At 45.8% G+C, this 18,563-nt stretch overlaps 1 protein-coding gene across 3 annotated transcripts in view; it reads left to right on the plus strand.

Annotated features, from left to right (window-relative positions):
• The first annotated feature begins 5,614 nt into the window (after positions 1 to 5,614).
• UNC5B (unc-5 netrin receptor B) overlaps positions 5,615 to 18,563 on the plus strand; it is a 150,770-nt gene continuing 137,821 nt past the window's right edge. For all 3 annotated transcript variants that reach the window (XM_030570332.1, XM_030570335.1, XM_030570333.1), the window contains exon 1: positions 5,615 to 6,058. In XM_030570332.1, coding sequence (XP_030426192.1) covers positions 5,968 to 6,058 — 91 coding nt within the window. In that variant the 5' untranslated portion in view covers positions 5,615 to 5,967. The remainder of the gene's footprint in view (positions 6,059 to 18,563) is intronic.

The raw sequence follows: 18,563 nt of genomic DNA on the forward strand, positions 1-18,563 counted from the left end.
GTATGTGTGAAACTGATTGTTCCTTCCTAAGTGGAGCACTTTGCATTTATCTTTATTGAACTTCATCCTGTTTACCTCAGACCATTTCTCCAATTTGTCCAGATCATTTTGAATTTTGACCCTGTCCTCCAAAGCAGTTGCAATCCCTCCCAGTTTGGTATCGTCCGCAAACTTAATAAGCGTACTTTCTATGCCAACATCTAAATCGTTGATGAAGATATTGAACAGAGCCGGTTCCAAAACAGACCCCTGCGGAACCCCACTTGTTATACCTTTCCAGCAGGATTGGGAGCCATTAATAACTACTCTCTGAGTACGGTTATCCAGCCAGTTATGCACCCACCTTATAGTAGCCCCATCTAAATTGTACTTTTCTAGTTTATCTATAAGAATATCATGCGAGACTGTATCAAATGCCTTACTAAAGTCTAGGTATATCACATCCACCGCTTCTCCCTTATCCACAAGGCTCGTTATCCTATCAAAGAATGTTATCAGATTAGTTTGACACGATTTGTTCTTTACATTCTTTACTTTACTTTACTCTCTCCTACCTTTCCTTATATTATTGGTACCTCCATGTACCACCTCCTCTGGCTCCTCCCCAACACTGCACATATCTATCTAGATGTCTTGAAAGGTCCATAACCTTCAGACCCAGAAAACAATTTACCATGTGGTTCTGCCTGTCATCAACAACTATATTCCTGATAATATATATAATCACAAACTATATTCCTAATAATTGGGTTCCCCTCCCACAGAGAGGTACCCTTAATGTGAGAGGATACCATGACATCATCTAGGAGGAACCATGGGATCATTTCCTCCACTCCAGCTTGATGTTCTCCTTCCCTGAGACTTTCATACTCCTCAGCAAAGTGGCTGGCAGGCTGGGGGTCGGACCACTCTACTGTGTCCCAGAAAGTCTCACTCATGTAACTGTCCATCTCCCTTAGCTCTACAAGTTCAGGTACTCTGGTCTCAAAAGTCCATAGTTGGTGTCTGATGGCCATGAGTTGCTTGCACCCAATGCACACATATGCCCTCTCCCCACAAGGTTGGCAATCATATGCTGCAGTCAGTGCAATAAACTAGATAGCCCCAGTTCCCTCCCACTGCCAGACTTCTGCCTGCATTATTTTTACTTTTGAAGGGGTTTTTGTTGTTTGGGTTTTTTTATTTGCCTAAGTTTAAAGAATGTTTATTAGGTGTATCTGGCTCTCAAGCTCCCTCACGAAACTCCCCTGTTGCTGCTCCCTGCTTGCTATCTCTGGTAGCTGAGGAGCTGGCTTTTTAAATCTCTGTTCTCCCTGAGACAGTCCTGCCCCTTGTCAAGGATTTTAAAGGGATTAGGGAGCAGACCTTGGCTAGGCTAAGCACAAAGACCACACTGTAAACTTCAGTCAAGCAGGAGGAGGGCAAACACACAACAAACAGGCAACAAATTTACCCCAAGAGCCACACATTGTCTTAATGTGTTAAAATGTTATTCTCTAAGTGTTTTCCCCCTTGGTAAGCACTTTTGTAGGCACAATAAATAAATGTTCAACAGGAAAAGCATCTCCCAACTCCAGGGTGCTCTCTGTCCCAGCTGAAGTAAATCTTAAAAGATCTTGTGGGTGCAAAGATAATCTTGAGTTTTACCTGTCCCAAACTGACAGGTGCGAAGGTGCTGCATTAACAATTCACCATTGTTAAAGTCAAATGAGTGCATTCAGACTGAAGTTTGGCTGGACTTTTTCATTTATCTCCTGAGAAACTGACATTGACACTTTCGTAGGTGCCTATTCGAAAGCTGGTTGTGCTGTTTGATCTTCTTTGGTAGAATGATGCCTAAGGGCCACACCAAAAAAAGACACCTACTGTCTCTTCCCGGAGAAACCATACACAACATATCTAGGGCTGGATGGGAGCCTTACAGCAGCGACTTCCCCTCTAGCAGGAGAATACACTGAAGTGGTTAAAGTTGCAGAGCTCCCCCTGGTGCTGATATTTTATAATTGCAGGACAGCGGTAGGGAGGGGAGTTTTTAACCAAGCTGTTCTTACTGTTTTTGAGGTTCTTACTTAAATAAACAACTGCCATGTTTTTTAGCTGAGACCAGCCCAACCTGAAATGGTGCAGCGCAGAGAAACAACAGAACTGCTGGCACCAAACGCTCCACTGATCATCGAGGTCCATCATTGTTTTCTGTTTCATTAATAACTGTCAGGAAAAAACTGAGAGCTGCTTTCTCTTCATTTGACTTTAAAATTACAAGACAAAACTTGTCATTATTGTTAGCTGACGCTAAATCACCCCTTCAGTAAGGTCCGCAGTAATACCCCATTAGCTTTTCACACCGCATCAAATTATGAAGGGCGTCCACCCGACTTGTCTGCGTGTTTGTGTGTATGTGTGTGTGTGTGAGGGAATAGCTGCCTCTTCTCACACAGCATTTAAAAACCTGACCCACTTCACAGTCCCGATGGCATGTTGTAAGGATACTGCCAGAGTCAGTGAAACACACGGAACCAAGTTAGTTGGTTTAACAATTTGGAAGGGATGAATAGGGGGAGAAGTTCAAAACAATGGGGGAAAACGTGTCTCCGCAATAAATATGTCGAGATTATTATGAATTATTATTATTTATTTCGAAATCAGGGCAAAAATGCATGGACTGTATTAAACCACCGGGAAGGTTTCTGATTTGAGAAAAAGGCACACCCACAACATGCGGCGGAGTGCTCCGCTTCTCCTTGGAAAGTTTGACCGGTCAGATCTTTCCCCTTAGTTTCCGGCTGGCAAGCCCAGTCTGCGCGGTTCTGTGGAGTACTTTCAAAAGTGAATACAAGAAAAGAACCAGGTACATCGCTTGTCGCGTCCTCCCTCCCAATACCCAGACAAAGGAATGAAACCTGTCCTGGCCCCCCCCCCCGCCCCGAACTGTTCGCTGTAATTGCTGCCTGCCGTAGGAGTGCCCCTCTGTTGTAACTCTTCAAAAAGTTTTGGGAGAAAATATGTTCCGAGCAAGTGTGGCATTGCATTGAGGGGAGGAGCAGGGGAAGGAGAGTCAGGTATTAGGATGATAAATGTAGTTATTGTTTCTCTTCCCCCAATGATTGCTTGCGTGGGTTGTATTTTTACACTCTCCCTTTCTGCTAAACTTCCCCGGATCTGATCTGGCGCAGGCACTTGTGCTGGCTCTAGAGAACCCATTGGTCTGGGTCGGTGGATGTGAATGAAACTGTACAAGTTGCAAGTAATTGCCGAGCTTTTTCTGTCCTCACCCGCCCTGCGTGGCGCCAGCGCAATCACTTCATTCTGCACTAGAACGACATCAAGGGCAGGCATCAGATCGCTGATAACTCAGGCACCTTCCCTGCCCCGTAGAATTGTCCAGGCCAAAGGGAAACGCGGCTATCTAATCTGGAGGAGCGGGAGGCGGGCCAGGCTGTGCGGGAAATGTATAAGGAGTGGCCCTGATTCTCTTGCCACGTACGACTATGCTGGAAATTGAAGAATCAGGCCAACTCCTGTCCTTTCGCCGGCCCCCTACTTTGCGTGTCGCTCAGAGAGATGGTAGTAGGTAAGGGAGGGGAGGAAAGGGAACTTGCTCACGAGTCTCCTTGTATTCCAGTTCAGGAAAGTTACGAAAGAGAAATAGATGCCAAAGTGAGACAAACGAAAGAAGCGTCCCTTCCACCGCCCCCTTTTAATCGAACAAAAGAGGTTTTGCTTGGATAGAGAGCCAGATCCCTTTCCCCCTAAGCAATAAACAGTAGGAAAAGCACCAGACCTGCTACACTCTCTCTGCCCAGGGAACTGGAAGAATTAAACGTGACAGATAACTGGGAAGCTTCTAAGGAAGGTTCAGAACAGCACGGTGTGGATGCTTATTCCGGCCAATGCTGCTACCTCCCTCCCCCCCAAATCCCCTTCACAAAAGGCAATACTTCCACTCTGGGCACCATCAGCAGAGCGCAAGCAGCCCATCAGTTCACCCTAACTGTCCTTTTTTTTTATCCTTTTCAGATTTGGGGGGAGGAGGGGGCAAAGAGGGCTAGAATTTCTCTGCAATAGATTTCTCCCCCCTAACACTGATAATCTATTTTACTTTCATCTGTTGCAGACCAACTAAAATAAAATAAAAATAAATCAGGCAAGCTAAGAGTGCCTCCTAATACTTTGAAAACCCAGTGACTTTTCTTTTTTAAAGTTTTAAATCTAAAACACCTTGCAGCTTGTTCCCTGGGCTCATCAGACCTACAAGAAAAGAGAGGGAGACCATGAAGGCCAGTCGTTTCAGGTTCTTCTTCCTTCTGCTCCTACATTTAATTTCAAGGGAAATTTGTTCCGGACCATAGGAAGGGCACCTAAAATTGACAGACAACGTTCGCTTCCCCAGCCTCCCCCAACGTTTCCTCCCGTGTTTCTCCTTCTCTCAGTTGGACGTCTCCTCCCCTAGACAGAGAATTTATGTCAGGTAGGGGTGCTGTACTCACCCATTACAACCCCCTTTCCCCCCATACTCCATAGATACAGTGCACGTGAAAGCAGCTGGAGGCAAAGGCCAGTGGGAACTGAGGATTGTTTTGGAAACAGCTGGACTGATTTTTTAATTAGGAAAAAAATCAAATGGAAAATGAAGTATTGACTAAAGAAAAGGAAGGGGGCAGGAAGCATTGGAAAACATCACAGAATGCAGGAGGGACACCTTAAGTGACTGATAGGAGGATAAAGGAAGAGAGAAGTAGAAGTGTTCTTAAGGGTTTTTCAGGTGTGCTGTTCTGTCGGCTCCTCCTGGAACATCCGAGGAAAGAGCAGCACTGGAATATGTTTACATCTATCCCTCCCAGCCCAGTAACCACCACCAAATCCAAGCACAAGGGAGGAGGTATGTTCAGGGGTAGGCAACCTATGGCACGCATGTCAAAGGCAGCAGGGGAGCTGATTTTCAGTGGCACTCACACTGCCTAGGGCATGGCCAGGGTTCTAGGAGGCTCTGCATTTTAATTTAATTTTAAATGAAGCTTCTTAAACATTTTAAAAAACCTTATTTACTTTACATACAACAATAGTTTAGTTAGATATTATAGACTTGTAGAAAGAGACCTTCTGAAAACATTAAAATGTATTACTGGCATGTGAAACCTTAAATGAGAGTGAATAAATGAAGACTCTGCAGAGCACTTCTGAAAGGTTGCCAACCCCTGGTCTAGCTAGAGCCACAGTGTAGGAGGGAGTCACGCTGGAAGCTCATTGCATGTAATAATGTATGAAGCTGAGAGCGAGCTGAGGGGAAGGGGGGGACACGATGTGGGCCGCTGAGGAAAGCGCAAAGGGGGAGGCAGAAAAGAAATTGACGGGCGAAGAGGTTCCGAGTGGAGGGAAGTGCCGAGCGGCTCCAGCTCCGGCTTTCACTGTGAATCCAGCCAGCCGGGTTTTCCGCTGCGCGTTGCTGCCGGAGTGGCGTGGGCCGTTGCGAACTCCCTGCCGCCCCCCTGCGCCCTGCCCACGCCGCTCCTGCGGCTGTCGGCTCCCCCTCGTGGCCCCCCGCCGCCCCCCTGCGCCTGGGCTCCGGCGTGCGGGCCACCTTGGCAGTGTGGCAGGAGCCGGGCTGGGGGCAGGATGCAAGGGCCGTGCTAGGCGCAGCGCCCGGGCAGGGAGGCGGCGGCAGGAGGAGCCTGCAGTGATGCGCACCCAGCGGCCGCTCCTCTGACACGCTCTCCTTGGCACCCAACTTGGGAGGGGAGCTGCCCAGCCTGGCACCGGCGGGATCCAGCGGCAGGGGCGGGACCCTTCCCCGGGCTCGCCTCCCTCGCCTTGCCGAGACCCGCGTCCCCCAAGCGCGTCAGGAGGAGGCGATCCCGTGCTGGGGAAGTGCCGGGGAGCTGGGGAGCTCTGGGCGAAGCAGGCAGCCGAGGAGAAGGAGCCTGGGAGCCAGCCCCGAGGGGACGGGCACAGAAGCTGAGCCGGGGAGCGATGCCTTCAGCTCGGAGCCGGGCCGTCTCCGCGCCCCGGGTGCTGCTCCTGGCTCTGATGCTGCACTGCAACTTCGGGCGCTGCGGAGCAGGTAAGGAACCGAATCAACAAGATGTTGGTATGAACGAACCGCGGCGCCTCTGCGCGCGGCCACCGCCGGCCTCCTGTCTCCGCGGGGGTCGGGCTGGGCTCCGCGCCCACAGGGGAGGCTGACCCCCGGAGCCCTCCAGAGTTTGCCCTCGCTCTCGGCTTCTGGTTTTCGGAGCGCACGTTTGTTCCCTTCTGCCGCTGGCTAGGTCCGCGCTGTTCGGCGGCGGCGGCGGGAATGCGAGCTGGGCTTTAATAACAGGCTCGCCGTCAGGAAAATCGCCGCTTTGCTGGCCCCGTGGCGGCTTCCGAGGCTGAGCCGTTTTTCAGTCATTGAAAACCGAGAAACGTTCCCATTCTATCTGGAGAAGAAACTGGAGCAAATTATTCCACATCTGCACCGGGCTGGTTTCCCACTGCTCCCTAACTAGTGATTTAGGGGGAGCTGGAAGAAACCCAGCTATTTCAGTCCGCCCAGAGAGGGGAAGAGGGTTATTCACTAACTCTTCCCTGCTTTTGGTTACCTCGTTGATTAATTTTGCACAAGTGAAAATGCTTCACACAAGGGATCAGGATAGCCCCAGGCAGGAGGTTACTTTGGATTCGGAGTGTAGCATTTGAGAGGTGGGTTTTTTTCTTTCATTGTTGTTTTTATGGAGTTGGAAACTGTTAGTAGAAGAGGAAGGCAAATTGGACATGGATGTTAAATGGTGGCACAGAGAAAGAATGACACCATTAAATACCTCTAAAAGGGGCTTTAAAAAATGTTTGCTCAGCCCCTCAGTTACTTGTAAGACCGTGAGTGGAGAAGTGGGAATAGGGCCTGCCAGTGCAGTTCCAACCCCCCCTGTTCCTCCACCTTTGCCTCGGTTGACAATAGTCTCACTAAAGCCCTTGAGGCGATCCACGGTGAGCACAGGTTGTAAAATGGGTCTCATGCAAGGGAAATAGGAGCATGCTCACGTTTGCAGAAATACAGTTCAACTTCAGTAGCTGACTCTGCCACCCCTTACTTTTGCTGAGTAGCATCTTACTTCAGGATTAGTTCCATGTCTAATGCAGCAATAAGACCTTACTCAAAGGCCCTTGTTTGTATAATATCTTTCGTATGAACTACACAACCTCGGAGGCTTTCGTCTATGGTAAATAATCAATTACAGTGGGAAGAATTAAGAGGTCTAGGCAAGGGAGAAAATAAATATCTTCAGATGAAACTAGAAAGGAGTTGGAGAATGAATGAGCAGTATTAGTTTTACTGCTGAAGGCCTCAAATTCCAGGGGAAAGAGGGGACCAGAGTTTGGACCTTTCAGGTAGTCAGATTACTTTTGCAGTAAGAAACAGTGTAGGAGTTTTGACCCTCTGGTGTCAGGAGCATGAGTCAAAATCCTCTTCCAGTGGATCATTGACATTTTTGCGTGTCCTATTGCTGATGACTGTGTATGTTATGTTCTGTGTGTATTTTAAAGAGACCTTTCTGTGGTGGAAGGGAAGGAGACAGTACACTATCTAATTAGGTAGGCACACCACATATTTTTGTACTTCTTAATCCTTGTGTATCATGTGCTGTAGAAATGTGTAACAGACTCTAGGTTACTGGTCCAGAGGATAAGGGATTCTCTCAGGCCCATGCATGATCTACTGTGAGAGCACTGGTCCATCTTTAAGCTGTTCTGTCTGTCTGAGACCTGCTTTTTGACAGAGATTTAGAACAACAGATGGTATTTTTTGTATGTCAGACAATTTTGAAATGTAAGGCTAAATTGAAGGACACAGATATGCAAAGACTATATTGGTAACAATTTATGTCTGGTTAAATATTTATAATTGGCAATGGTTGCTTCCCTGTACAGCAGCTAATGTTTTGCTAGTCTCATAGGCTGAGTGCCTTTCTTTTCTAGTGCAGTGTTTGATACAGTTCTAAAAAGTTGCAACACTTATAATTTGATCTTGGCTAATTATAATTTGTCCAGAGTCTGGTATTTAAAGATGTATTTTGAAGTTGCAGTTAATGATAGGGGGAAGGTTCAGTATTGAATGGAGAACATTGTTTAAAAGGTTTCAGGAATGTGAAATAGGAGCACTGGCTTAAGAACATTCAAAGTATGTTTACGAATGTGCTGTACTACAAATTAAAGAAAAGTAAAGCAATAGAGCAGATATTCCAAATTAAAGCCTCAATTCTGCATTCTTTGTGCACCCAAAACACCCACTGAACTCAGTGGGAAACTTGGGTGTGCAAGGAGCATGGGATTGGGCCCCCGCACAATATAGAGACACTGAATGGAGAGAGTGGGCCTGTTTTGAATTAATATTAATAACAAAGGTGCATTCCTTTGAAAATGATGATTTGGAGGCCAGGGATGAGGGAGAGGAAGGCAGACAAGGAAGCTCAGCTGAGTGAGTGACTTGCAAGCTGTCCCTGCTATTAACTCCAACTTTGTGATTCATTTGATTCTTACTGATGTTTTGTTTTGTTGGCAGGGGAAATTACATCTCTGCTTACAATTTAATTCTATTCAATAATCCAGAGAACTAGGGGTGCAGTTTGAATGATGGGCATAGGGGCTTCTTACTGTGGGAGTAAAAAAAGGCCAAGGTAATAATCATTGCAACCACTGAACTCTAGAATTACCTTTTAATTATGGACTCTGATTTCTTATTGATTCAAACATGGAATTGAATCAAGTTCTTCTCATACTTGATCTTAATTTTGTAAATCAGGCTGCTATGGTCAGACTAAGTTACCTAAGCCTTGTCTAACAGCTCCCAAAATTTCCTAAGAGCAAACAAATCTGGTGATCATGAGTCATTTAAAGTCAGCCCTTCAAGTTGTTTGTGTGTGTTTGTGATTTTCCCCCTCCCCCCAAATAACTAAGGAGCATGTATCCTGCTCCCTACCCCCATCCCTGATTCCTATGATAAAATTCAGCTGCATGCTGCCCAGAATGAATTCACTTTTGATGCCTTTATCTCTTGATTCTGCACCATTTATCCTTTGTCACCCTTCAGCAATAGGAAAATAAAGGTGTGAGTGTTTTCCCTTTAAGTGCAGATATAAAAAGATGTCTTCAGTTTTAGATCGCAGAAGTGAGGCTCTATAAAGTTTGATGGCTGTGGAGTTTGGAAGAGACCATAACTTTAAATGTCAGACCTTTGGAGTGGTCTGTCAGCCTGTGACAGGCAGACAGCTTGTAATCTTTGTTGAAACTTTAAAGCCTAACTAACTAACATAGCTGGTCATTTTCCTCCCATATTGTGAAGAAAGAGGATGGCTATGGAATGTGGTAGGTGTGTGTCACCAGAACTGGATGTTGTGCAGATTTGTCCTCATCTTGTTAAAAGCATTTTTTGACAATGTGATCTTACAGGAAAATGAACCAAGCCTTCATTTTAAAGGGTAATTAAAGATGAGTAGGAATTTTGAGCGTGTTTCTCAAGTAGAAGATTTAACCCCCCAGCTTGCTTCACTGAGGAAGATGTATCTTTTACAAAGGTACTGTTTAAAATGGGGTGGGGGAGAGGGGAAATAAGGGTTGTGGGGACGGACTAGTTTTAATGCACTGCACCTTTGCTTCTAGAGACTGACATTAGATTTCAGTCCTGGGTCAGCATAAGTGAAAATGAGTTGGTTGTTTGCAAGCTTGACCCATAATAGGGAATGTTTGTCCATTTAGGGGATACAAAGACAAGGAAAAAAACTACACAAATATTTTGGCACAGTTAGCACGGTGTGCTTCAGGGAGACTCAATCTACTGAAATATAATAGTGGTGGTGCAAGTCAGGATTTCAGTGTCTTGGCAAAGTTGAACAGAGGCCAGGGGAACTGGATTAGCAAGGGTGCTGCAGGTCAGGGTTTAGGTGCATTGTGAGAGCTGCAGGGCTCAGGATGGGGATTAGAATGGGGTTCTGCAGGTCAGGATTGAAACAGGGTGGCAGAACTGTGTGGGTGCCCAAGACTGGAATAGCAGGCTGAGTGCAGGTGTAGAAAGAAAAGCACTGGATTAGATCTATATGTATGGGAAGGTCGTACAGTTCCTGTCCTGCTTTGTCTATCCTCTAGTTTTGTGAGCACTAAATTCAGAATTAAAGTATAATTAAAGGAAGAAAAGGAATGAAAAACGGTGGGGAAAAGCTGAATATGAGGCCTGACGGGAGAGATTTATTCTCTCCTTTTTAATGGAAGAGAACTTTAATAGTTTTTATTGTGCTGTATTTTCTGTTAAAGAGGGAAGTGATGTTTAAGGTTTTATTTATCTTTCAAGAGCTTTCAGTGGAGAAACGGTAGGAGCATTCGTTCCTTTGAGTTTTCTTTGTTGCTCCAGAAAATGTTACTACCACCCTGATCAGAAGGTTTGCGTGATGGGAATTCATTGCCATTCTCAGACATGGAGCTGATTTTGTTGTGCATTTGATTTTTATTAGAATTGGCATGTACAACTTGGAACAAGGATCACAAGCTCTCTAGGGTACATTTCCCTCTCCCTCTTTCTTCTCCCACACTTCAGTGCCAACTCTATGTGGGTTGTGTAGTGGCTGTGAAAAAATGGAGTGTGATGTTGTGACATTGACTACCATGCTGTATCAGAAACAGCATGAACCTCTGATTGTTTATTGCAAGGTAACACCATCGCTTCTGTTTGACTAAGATATGGGCTAACACGCAGATGGCTTTAAAAAAATAGATACACTGGTATTTATCCTGCTTGATAGAGATGGAATCTCTGGGAGCCTAGGATTAAAATAGCAGTAGTAGGAGGTGTCGTCAGGTCAGGATTGAGATGCATGAGTGGAGCTGTATGATGAAAGTTTCACAGTGCTGCCTGCACCATGCTAGGTTTTCCCCAGTGCCATCAGTTTTGCACTTTCATCACTTCTTGAAGGGGTCTTACCCTGGGTCTCTTGCCCATTAATATACAGAAAAGGTAACAGGAAAGAGAAGGAAAGTTCTTGTCCCCAGCCAGGATTGCAGGCCCTTGCCTAGCTGATATGGGTACACTAAGGTGTAGGCTTCTTCAGGCACCATAGCCCCAAATACACAGCCAGGGGCACCTCTGGATCCTTGAGCTAGAGAGCCTTAATTGAGGATCTGTGGTTTTCAGTTTGGCCCTTTCATAGTAGGCCCCAGGCAAACTATTGGGAAGACAGCGCAGTAACAAAATAAGCTAGCACCATTATCCCAAACTAATTGGAAAGTGGATGCCTATGGAATTCTACATGCTATTTATGTGAATCCCAGTGGAATTCCTCCCAAGTGATGTCATTGCAACTGTATGGCAAAGGGAGAGAGACATTAGATTGACCAGTCAGTGAAGCCAGACATTGCATAGGAAAGAGACCCGCTTGGCTACAATCAGCAGTGTTTGAAGTTCTCCTATGTTGTCTATATTCCCCCCCCTTATTCTTGGACTGGGTCCCCTTCCTAAAATAAAAAGTAGGTCCCCTCTTGCTGTCTAATTATACTAAATGTTTCTATTAAGAACAGTGAATCTGGGAAGATGACACCGTGGGGTTCTGTGTTTGGGTCTTCAGGTGCCATTTTCTCTGCTTGCAAATCTAAAGATTTTTCTAACCAGCAACCCTGCAAACACAGCCTGAAAAGTCAAGCTGTGTCCTGCGTGACTGGTGGTAACACAAGAGACAGATTCTACAGTTAGACCCTGAAGGGCCGTGCAGCTGATGCTGTACAGACCAGACTGGAATCCAGGTCTCTTTCCCTTTGCGGCACTAGCTGTGTGATGCTAACAGAAATAAACGTTTGTCAGGAAAGAGAGCTCATTGACTGGCTCACTCCAGGGAGCAGATCTGTACTGAGTAAGGAGGTCTCTTTTTTTTAGTTCCTTTTGTGATTGTAATGACACTTTAAAGTCACTAGTTCCATGACTTCCCCCTTTGCGGTGTATTTTGACATGAGCTGGTCAAGGCATAACACAGCATGCAGTGTGATCCCTGTAGGTAAATGGGAGCTCCACATTCTGAGCGACTTTTTTTTTTTCCTTTCGTTCTTCTGTTCTTTCAAAAGACACACAGGCCTGGCTGAGTGGCTCGATGCCGTCACTAAAAGGGCGCCCACATGGCTAATATTTGGGTTCCTGGTTTTGCTGGCAGTGTGTCTGGAGAGCAGGCAGGAAGTGGAGAGCACTGAGGTGATGATGGAAGGGGCTGTAACGGAGTCTGCGAGGAGTTCATTACAGCAGATGTTAGTGCCGTAAAGCCACAGGTTCCTGCTGTTTCTTATTCGCTTGTGCCCTTTCAGCTTTAGCAATGCTAATGTTAGTGAAAACATTTGCTGAAGTGGAGGCATAAATTACAAATCTATTCCCACTTCTCACCCCAACCCCCGCCCCAGGTCTTGTCTTTCCTCTTTTGTTTTTCATCTTTCTCTCTTTTGTTTGCCTCTTTCCTTCCTTTCTACATAACAGCAGCAGAGTCAGTGGAAACTTGCACATTTCTCCCCTGCAACAAAGAGTGCGTATTAGCATCTCTTTAGCAATGTGGGTTTAATTCAGTGCAGTTCAGCAAACACCACTCTGTTACTGTCTGCACACTCCCTCCTTCCCTCCCCAATATGCTGACACTCATTCACATGCATCTTGCACACAATAGCACACTCCTGATCACCAGCCCACATGCAAGGACCTCGACCCCCTCCCCCTCGCTTGCCTTCTCCCAGTCTTATATAAATGATTTATCCAAGAAGCTGTGATGTTGATAATGATGCATGGCCTGGAAATAATTCTCACTTTGTGGGATCTCGCTGCAGTAATCTCACTGTAACTCTTTATCTCTTCCATGACAGAGATACTTATTTCTCCACTGATGAAGAGAGGGGTGTGCATGTGCACGTGCATTAAAGAATAAGCAGTAGAGTTTGACTCTGGTAAAGCTTTCCGCTGTGGATGGGGAGGGTTGAAGTAAAGAGGAGTCCAAGTGCAGTAGCTGATGTTGGGATTGGACATTCCATCAGAGGAGAACACCACCTCAAAGTCACTTTGCCCAGGATTTAGGATTGCTACAGAGAAAGCTGGAGAACGACTACCCTGGACCTGCTTGGTGACCTTGATCTTGGTTTGTTTTCCCAGTTTAAGGCTGAGCTGTTCCCCTGATCTGATTGTTAATGAAAACCTGTTTTATGTATCCCAAAAAAGGTTGTTTTCCCCTGAGGGCCTTTCTAGGCTCCATTGTGATTGAACTGACTCCCCTCTGCTGGCTGCTTGGGAAGAGAAGCAGATGTAGACACACACAGTACCTGTTGGAGAGAAAAAGCAGGGGTAACTCCTTCTTTCCCAACTGAGTGTTAAATGTATTCTTATTTAAACAAGGGTGAAAAAGAGAGACTGTGGAAGTGAGTGATGGCAACTAGGATTACTGATCCTCGAAAAGCCTTGGCTGTGGTGGAACCAGATTCTGTTCCCATGCCTTCCCCAGTCTCTGTTATATTTTCACCCACAGCACACGTTAAACCCTTCATATAGTTATTCCTGGTGATGCCTGTCTTCTTTTGAGCTCCCATCCTGGAATCTGCTGTGAGCAAAAGGTTGGATTCTAGGGATGCCATTTATGTCTAACATTTAGGATTTGTGTCAAAGGGTTTCATAGCCCCTAATGCAAATGTGAACACTTTCAGGTAAACTTATGTCGGTTTTGTGTAATCTTTTTAAAGCCTTGTTCCTTTCAATCTGGAGTAAGGTAGAGTTTTGTTACTTTGCTGCAGTGTTGGGAATCCAGACACAATAGCTCTGTTGTGCTAGTGCTTGAGAACTAGAAAGGGGCTCAGTGCAAATAAGTGAAGTTGGCTAAGTGCATTGTGATTACTTTCTGCATGTCACTCAATATAGGCAAACAGCAGGCATTGGTCTTCTAAAATCCCTTAGGTTCTAATAATTAAAGGTGGTACTAAAGGCTTAAGGAAAGACCATGTCTATTTCTTTAAATATGATAACTGCTGTTGAGTGAAATTAATCCTTCCTTTCCCATTGTAGCTATGTTTAGAAATAATCTTTTTGTTTGTGTGAGAAAAGGGAAGGACTTGGGGAAAGAACAACTAGAAATTATTGGAGCAGGTTGAAAAATGGGGGAAAATTTTGTGTGGAATTCATCCTTTTTTGTCAAAATCTCAAACTTCATCCCAATTTTGAAATTCAGAAAATGTTGCCCAGTTCTGTGCTTACCAGAAAGTAGAATGACTTTTTTTCTGTAAAATTCATCCCATTTTTAATCAAACTTTCATTGCAAAGTCAAAATTTGGAAAATTTCATCTACTTTAGAAATTGGTGTACATGAAATTAAGTACTTTTTTTTTTTAAACAAATAAAGTGCAGTAACTCTTCATCCCATGGCATAGCCCAATTATCTTTCCAGCTAAGAAAGACTGGCTGGGACGCCTTCCCATTATGCTGTTTACTTGACCAGAGTAGATGGTGCTATTGACTGAACTATTGGACTCCCTTCCACACCACAGAGAAGCTGCTGATGCTGAGTGAAATCTTGGCCTTGATGAAGTCAGTGGGTCCAGGATTTTATTTGCTGTTTCCACAGCATTTCTAGTCCTTTGAGCTTGAGGAACGAGAGCCTAGGACGCAAAATAGGATTTCTTCCTGAATGAAGGAGGCTGTTATGTATTTCCTTTGAATGGGTCTGCTATGCCCCAGCTGTGTGTAGGCCTGTGACTGAAGTGGATTGTGATTTTTATTTTTCACCAGTGGGGCATATTTCTCAGTAGAGCTCTAGATCCCCCTTCTCACCAAGCATCATTCCTGTATGAGCACTCCAGAGAGAAGGAAAGTCAGTGCGCTGTCTTCTCCCTGAACCAGAGCTCTTCTCTATGATCACCTTATCCATAGTCCATAAAAGCTAGTGAGTCTTTCCACTGATTCAGTGGGCTTTGGATAGTAGCACTGCTGCTATAAAGATAGATGGATTGGTATACACACCACATGATCTGCATGCCGCTGCACCAAAATGTATCTGCAGTCCACTTAACACTACACAGCAAAGAACAATTGTTATCTATTTTTGCAGTGTAGACATAAAATGATCCCTAACATGGCAGGTGCTGTTGGACCTAGAAAAGAGTCAGTACATGCCTGGCTGAAGAATAAAAGCCTTGTCTGTTGCCATAAGAAATGTTATATCATGAAAATGAAGGTATTTGGTATCTATCTTAAAGCCCTAGCTCCTGTTGTTATTGCATGAAAATCTCCTCATTTGTTTGTTTTGTTTTGAAGTAAGTTTCTAGCCCTCATAGTTGTGGAGAAAAGCTAGAAAACATGATGTCCAAAAGGTTCGGAAAATGGAAAGCAAATAAGAAGAACCCAAAATATATTATTTTTCAAATCTCATGACTTTGAGGGGGCCTGACTCATGGCTTTGGAATGCTTGTGGTTGGCAATACTGTGCCCTACACAGTGGCAGGGGAAAGCAGCCTTCCCTGGCTCTGAAACCAATTCCCCCTTTAAAGTGCCAGACTAGGTGCAAGCAGCACAGCTATTGTGTGTCACACAGTGGCAGTTGCCAGAAGCCACTTCTTTTTCCCCTTTGTGTGTCTGCTAAGTTGGGGCCCACTTGATAGGGTCTTCTGTACTGCTCTGGTCATGGCAGTACAGTTCATTTGGCTCACGGGGAAGCTTGGCTGGCCGTGAAATAGGCCATGGCAGGCTGCACGTGGACACTCTCTCTCCCTGGCCCTATGCTATACACCTCGGTGTCAGTACGAATGGAGGAGGTGGGGAAATAGGGCATGAACTCTTAGACACTGAGGATTTGCCTGCTCTGTTGAGTCTGCTGATTTAGAAAAGGAAAGACCCAGCACAAACCCCACAGGTCAAACAAGAATTCAACTGGGAAGGGCTATGCAAAAAAAATAGGGCCCTACCAAATTCACAGTCCATTTTGGTCCATTTCACGGTCATACGATTTTAAAAATTGTAAATTTCACTATGTCAGTTGTTTAAATCTGAAATTTCACGGTGTTGTAATTGTAGGGGTCTTGATCCAAAAAGGAGTTTGTGTGTGTGTGTGTGCGGATGTGTAACAAGTTTATTGGGGGGATAGCGGTATTGCTACCCTTATTTCTGTGCTACTGCTGCTGGCAGTGCTGCCTTCAGAGCTGGGCAGCTGGGGAGCAGTGCCTGCTGCCTGGAGCCCAGTTCTGAAAGCAGAGCCACCACCAGCAACAGTGTAGAAGTAAGGACGGCCTGGTATGGTATTGACACCCTTACTTCTGTACTGCTGCCTGCAAAGTTGGACCCTTAGTCAGCAGCTGCCACTCTCCGGCTGCCCCGCTCTGAAGGCAGCAGCGCAGAATTAAAGGCGGCATGGGATGGTATCGCCACCCTTACTTCTGCACTGGTGCTGGCGCGGCGCTGCCTTCAGAGCTGGGTGCCCAGCCAACAACTGCTGCTATTTGGCTGCCCAGCTCTGAAGGCAGCACAGAAGTAAGGGTGGCAATACTGCGATCCCCTTAAAATAGCCTTGAAACCCCCCCTGCAACTCCCTTTTGGGTCAGAACCCCCAGTTTAAGAAATGCTGGTCTCCCATGTGAAATCTGTATAGTATAGGATAAAAGCACACAAAAGACCAGATTTCACGATCTGACGCGTTTTTCATGGCCGTGAATTTGGTAGGGCCCAACTTAAAAAGGAGAAGGAATCTAAACTAAGTATTTAATGCAGGACCTGCTTCAGGATGTCCCACATGGCTCACACCCTTCAGTGGGTCACTTAATCTGTGTGTGCTTCCTTCCCCATTCCAGCCTATCATGCACAACTGACAGCCCTAATACTAGGTGCTCCCTGTAATTTGCTCTTGTAATTCATTCCATTCTGTCCTTTAGGACCTACATCTCCTCACACGAGGTCACTCAAACTTCCTATGTTGTTTGTTTCTTGTTCCAGAAAGTCCTTCAGGCCCTGCACCTCTTCCATTAGGTCTCTTTAGCGCCCTATTGTTGTTTATGAGAAAACAGATAAGGCTGTAAATATACAAGACACGCTACAAACTTGTATAAAGATTTGCTCCCTACTCTGGAGGGCTTAGACTATAAATAAGATAAGGAGGACAGCTCTTCAGGGGATGGAATGGCCAGTGGTAAGAAGGGAGAGGAGATTGACTGACTGACTGACTGACTGACTGAGGAGCGAGCTGTGTTTTAAGGAGGAGAAAGGGGGTGTTTGGCAAGTAAGGACATAGGGAGTGTCGAGGGCAACATCTAAGAAGGAAAGCAGCCAAGAGTAAGAGGAGGAGACAAGTGGAGGAGTATGGCTAGAGGACTGGGAAGAGTGTAGGTGAAGGGAGAGGGGATGGGGCAGAGCTATAGGTGAGGACAAGAGGACACAGAGCCTTGCAGGTGAAAATGAGGAGTTTGCTTTCCTGTCTCCTACAGCGTCAGATTCAACAGAGAATTTCAAACAGGAAGAAAAAGGTGCCTTTAACAGTGGGATTTTAGATAGACTCTGAGGAGACCGCTACAATGATCAAGGCAAGAGACGAGCAGCATTTGGAGGGAGCCTGTGAGGAAAGGGCAGATTTTATTTGCTGTGTGTTTTGTTTCCCCTCCCATCCTGCCCTGTGGGACCTACACCCTCTCAGTAGGTCACTTAAATGGCCTGTGAGCTCTGTTTCTCATACCAGCCTGCCCTGCAGGGCTCCCACCCTCTTTGCTCCTAGTCGGTCACTGTAACTCCTTTGGCAATGCTTCCATGTTATTCCACAGCCTCCTTGCTAAAGACTCTTCTGTAGGCCTATAATCACCTTTTTAGGCCTGGTCTACACTACTCGTTTATATCGTAGCCGCCGCCTCCTCGCCTGGTTTTGCAGGTCCTGCTTCAGCATAGACTGCACGAGAATGCGCGAGGTGTTTACAACGTCTGTGACTGCTGTCTTGAGCTGAGCAGGCTCCATGCTTGCCGTGGTATGGCGTCTGCACAGTTCACCCAGAAAAAAAGGCGCGAAACGGTTGTCTGCCGCTGCTTTCACGGAGGGAGGGGTGAGGCTGTACCCAGAACCACCCATGACAATGTTTTTTGCCCCATCAGGCACTGCGATCTCAACTCAGAATTCCAATGGGCGGGGGAGACTGTGGGAACTATGGGATAGCTACCCACAGTGCAATGCTCCGGAAATCGATGCTAGCCTTGGTACATGGACGCACACTGCCGAATTAATGTGCTTAGTGTGGCTGCGTGCACTTGACTTTATACAATCTGTTTTAAAAAAACCGGTTTCTGTAAAATCGGAATAGCCTCATAGTGTAGACATACCCTTTGACCCTGGAACATAACAGGAGAGGAGATAATAAATTGCTGACCTTGCTCAGTGCCATCATTTGAATATTAATGTGGTTTTGTGGGAGAAAAGAGAGGGAATATCTGTTCACAAAGGCCCTGTGAGAAATCCTTGAAACTGCCTGAAGTGTGTGTGAGATTCATGTCCACATCCCTGTGCATGTGTGTGAATGTCTGTGGCTACACCTGGAGGCCTGGATTATACTTTGTTCTTGGATGGCACTTT

The sequence above is a fragment of the Gopherus evgoodei genome, chromosome 7 (assembly GCF_007399415.2).
Source record: "Gopherus evgoodei ecotype Sinaloan lineage chromosome 7, rGopEvg1_v1.p, whole genome shotgun sequence".
Classification (NCBI taxonomy): Eukaryota; Metazoa; Chordata; order Testudines; family Testudinidae; genus Gopherus; species Gopherus evgoodei.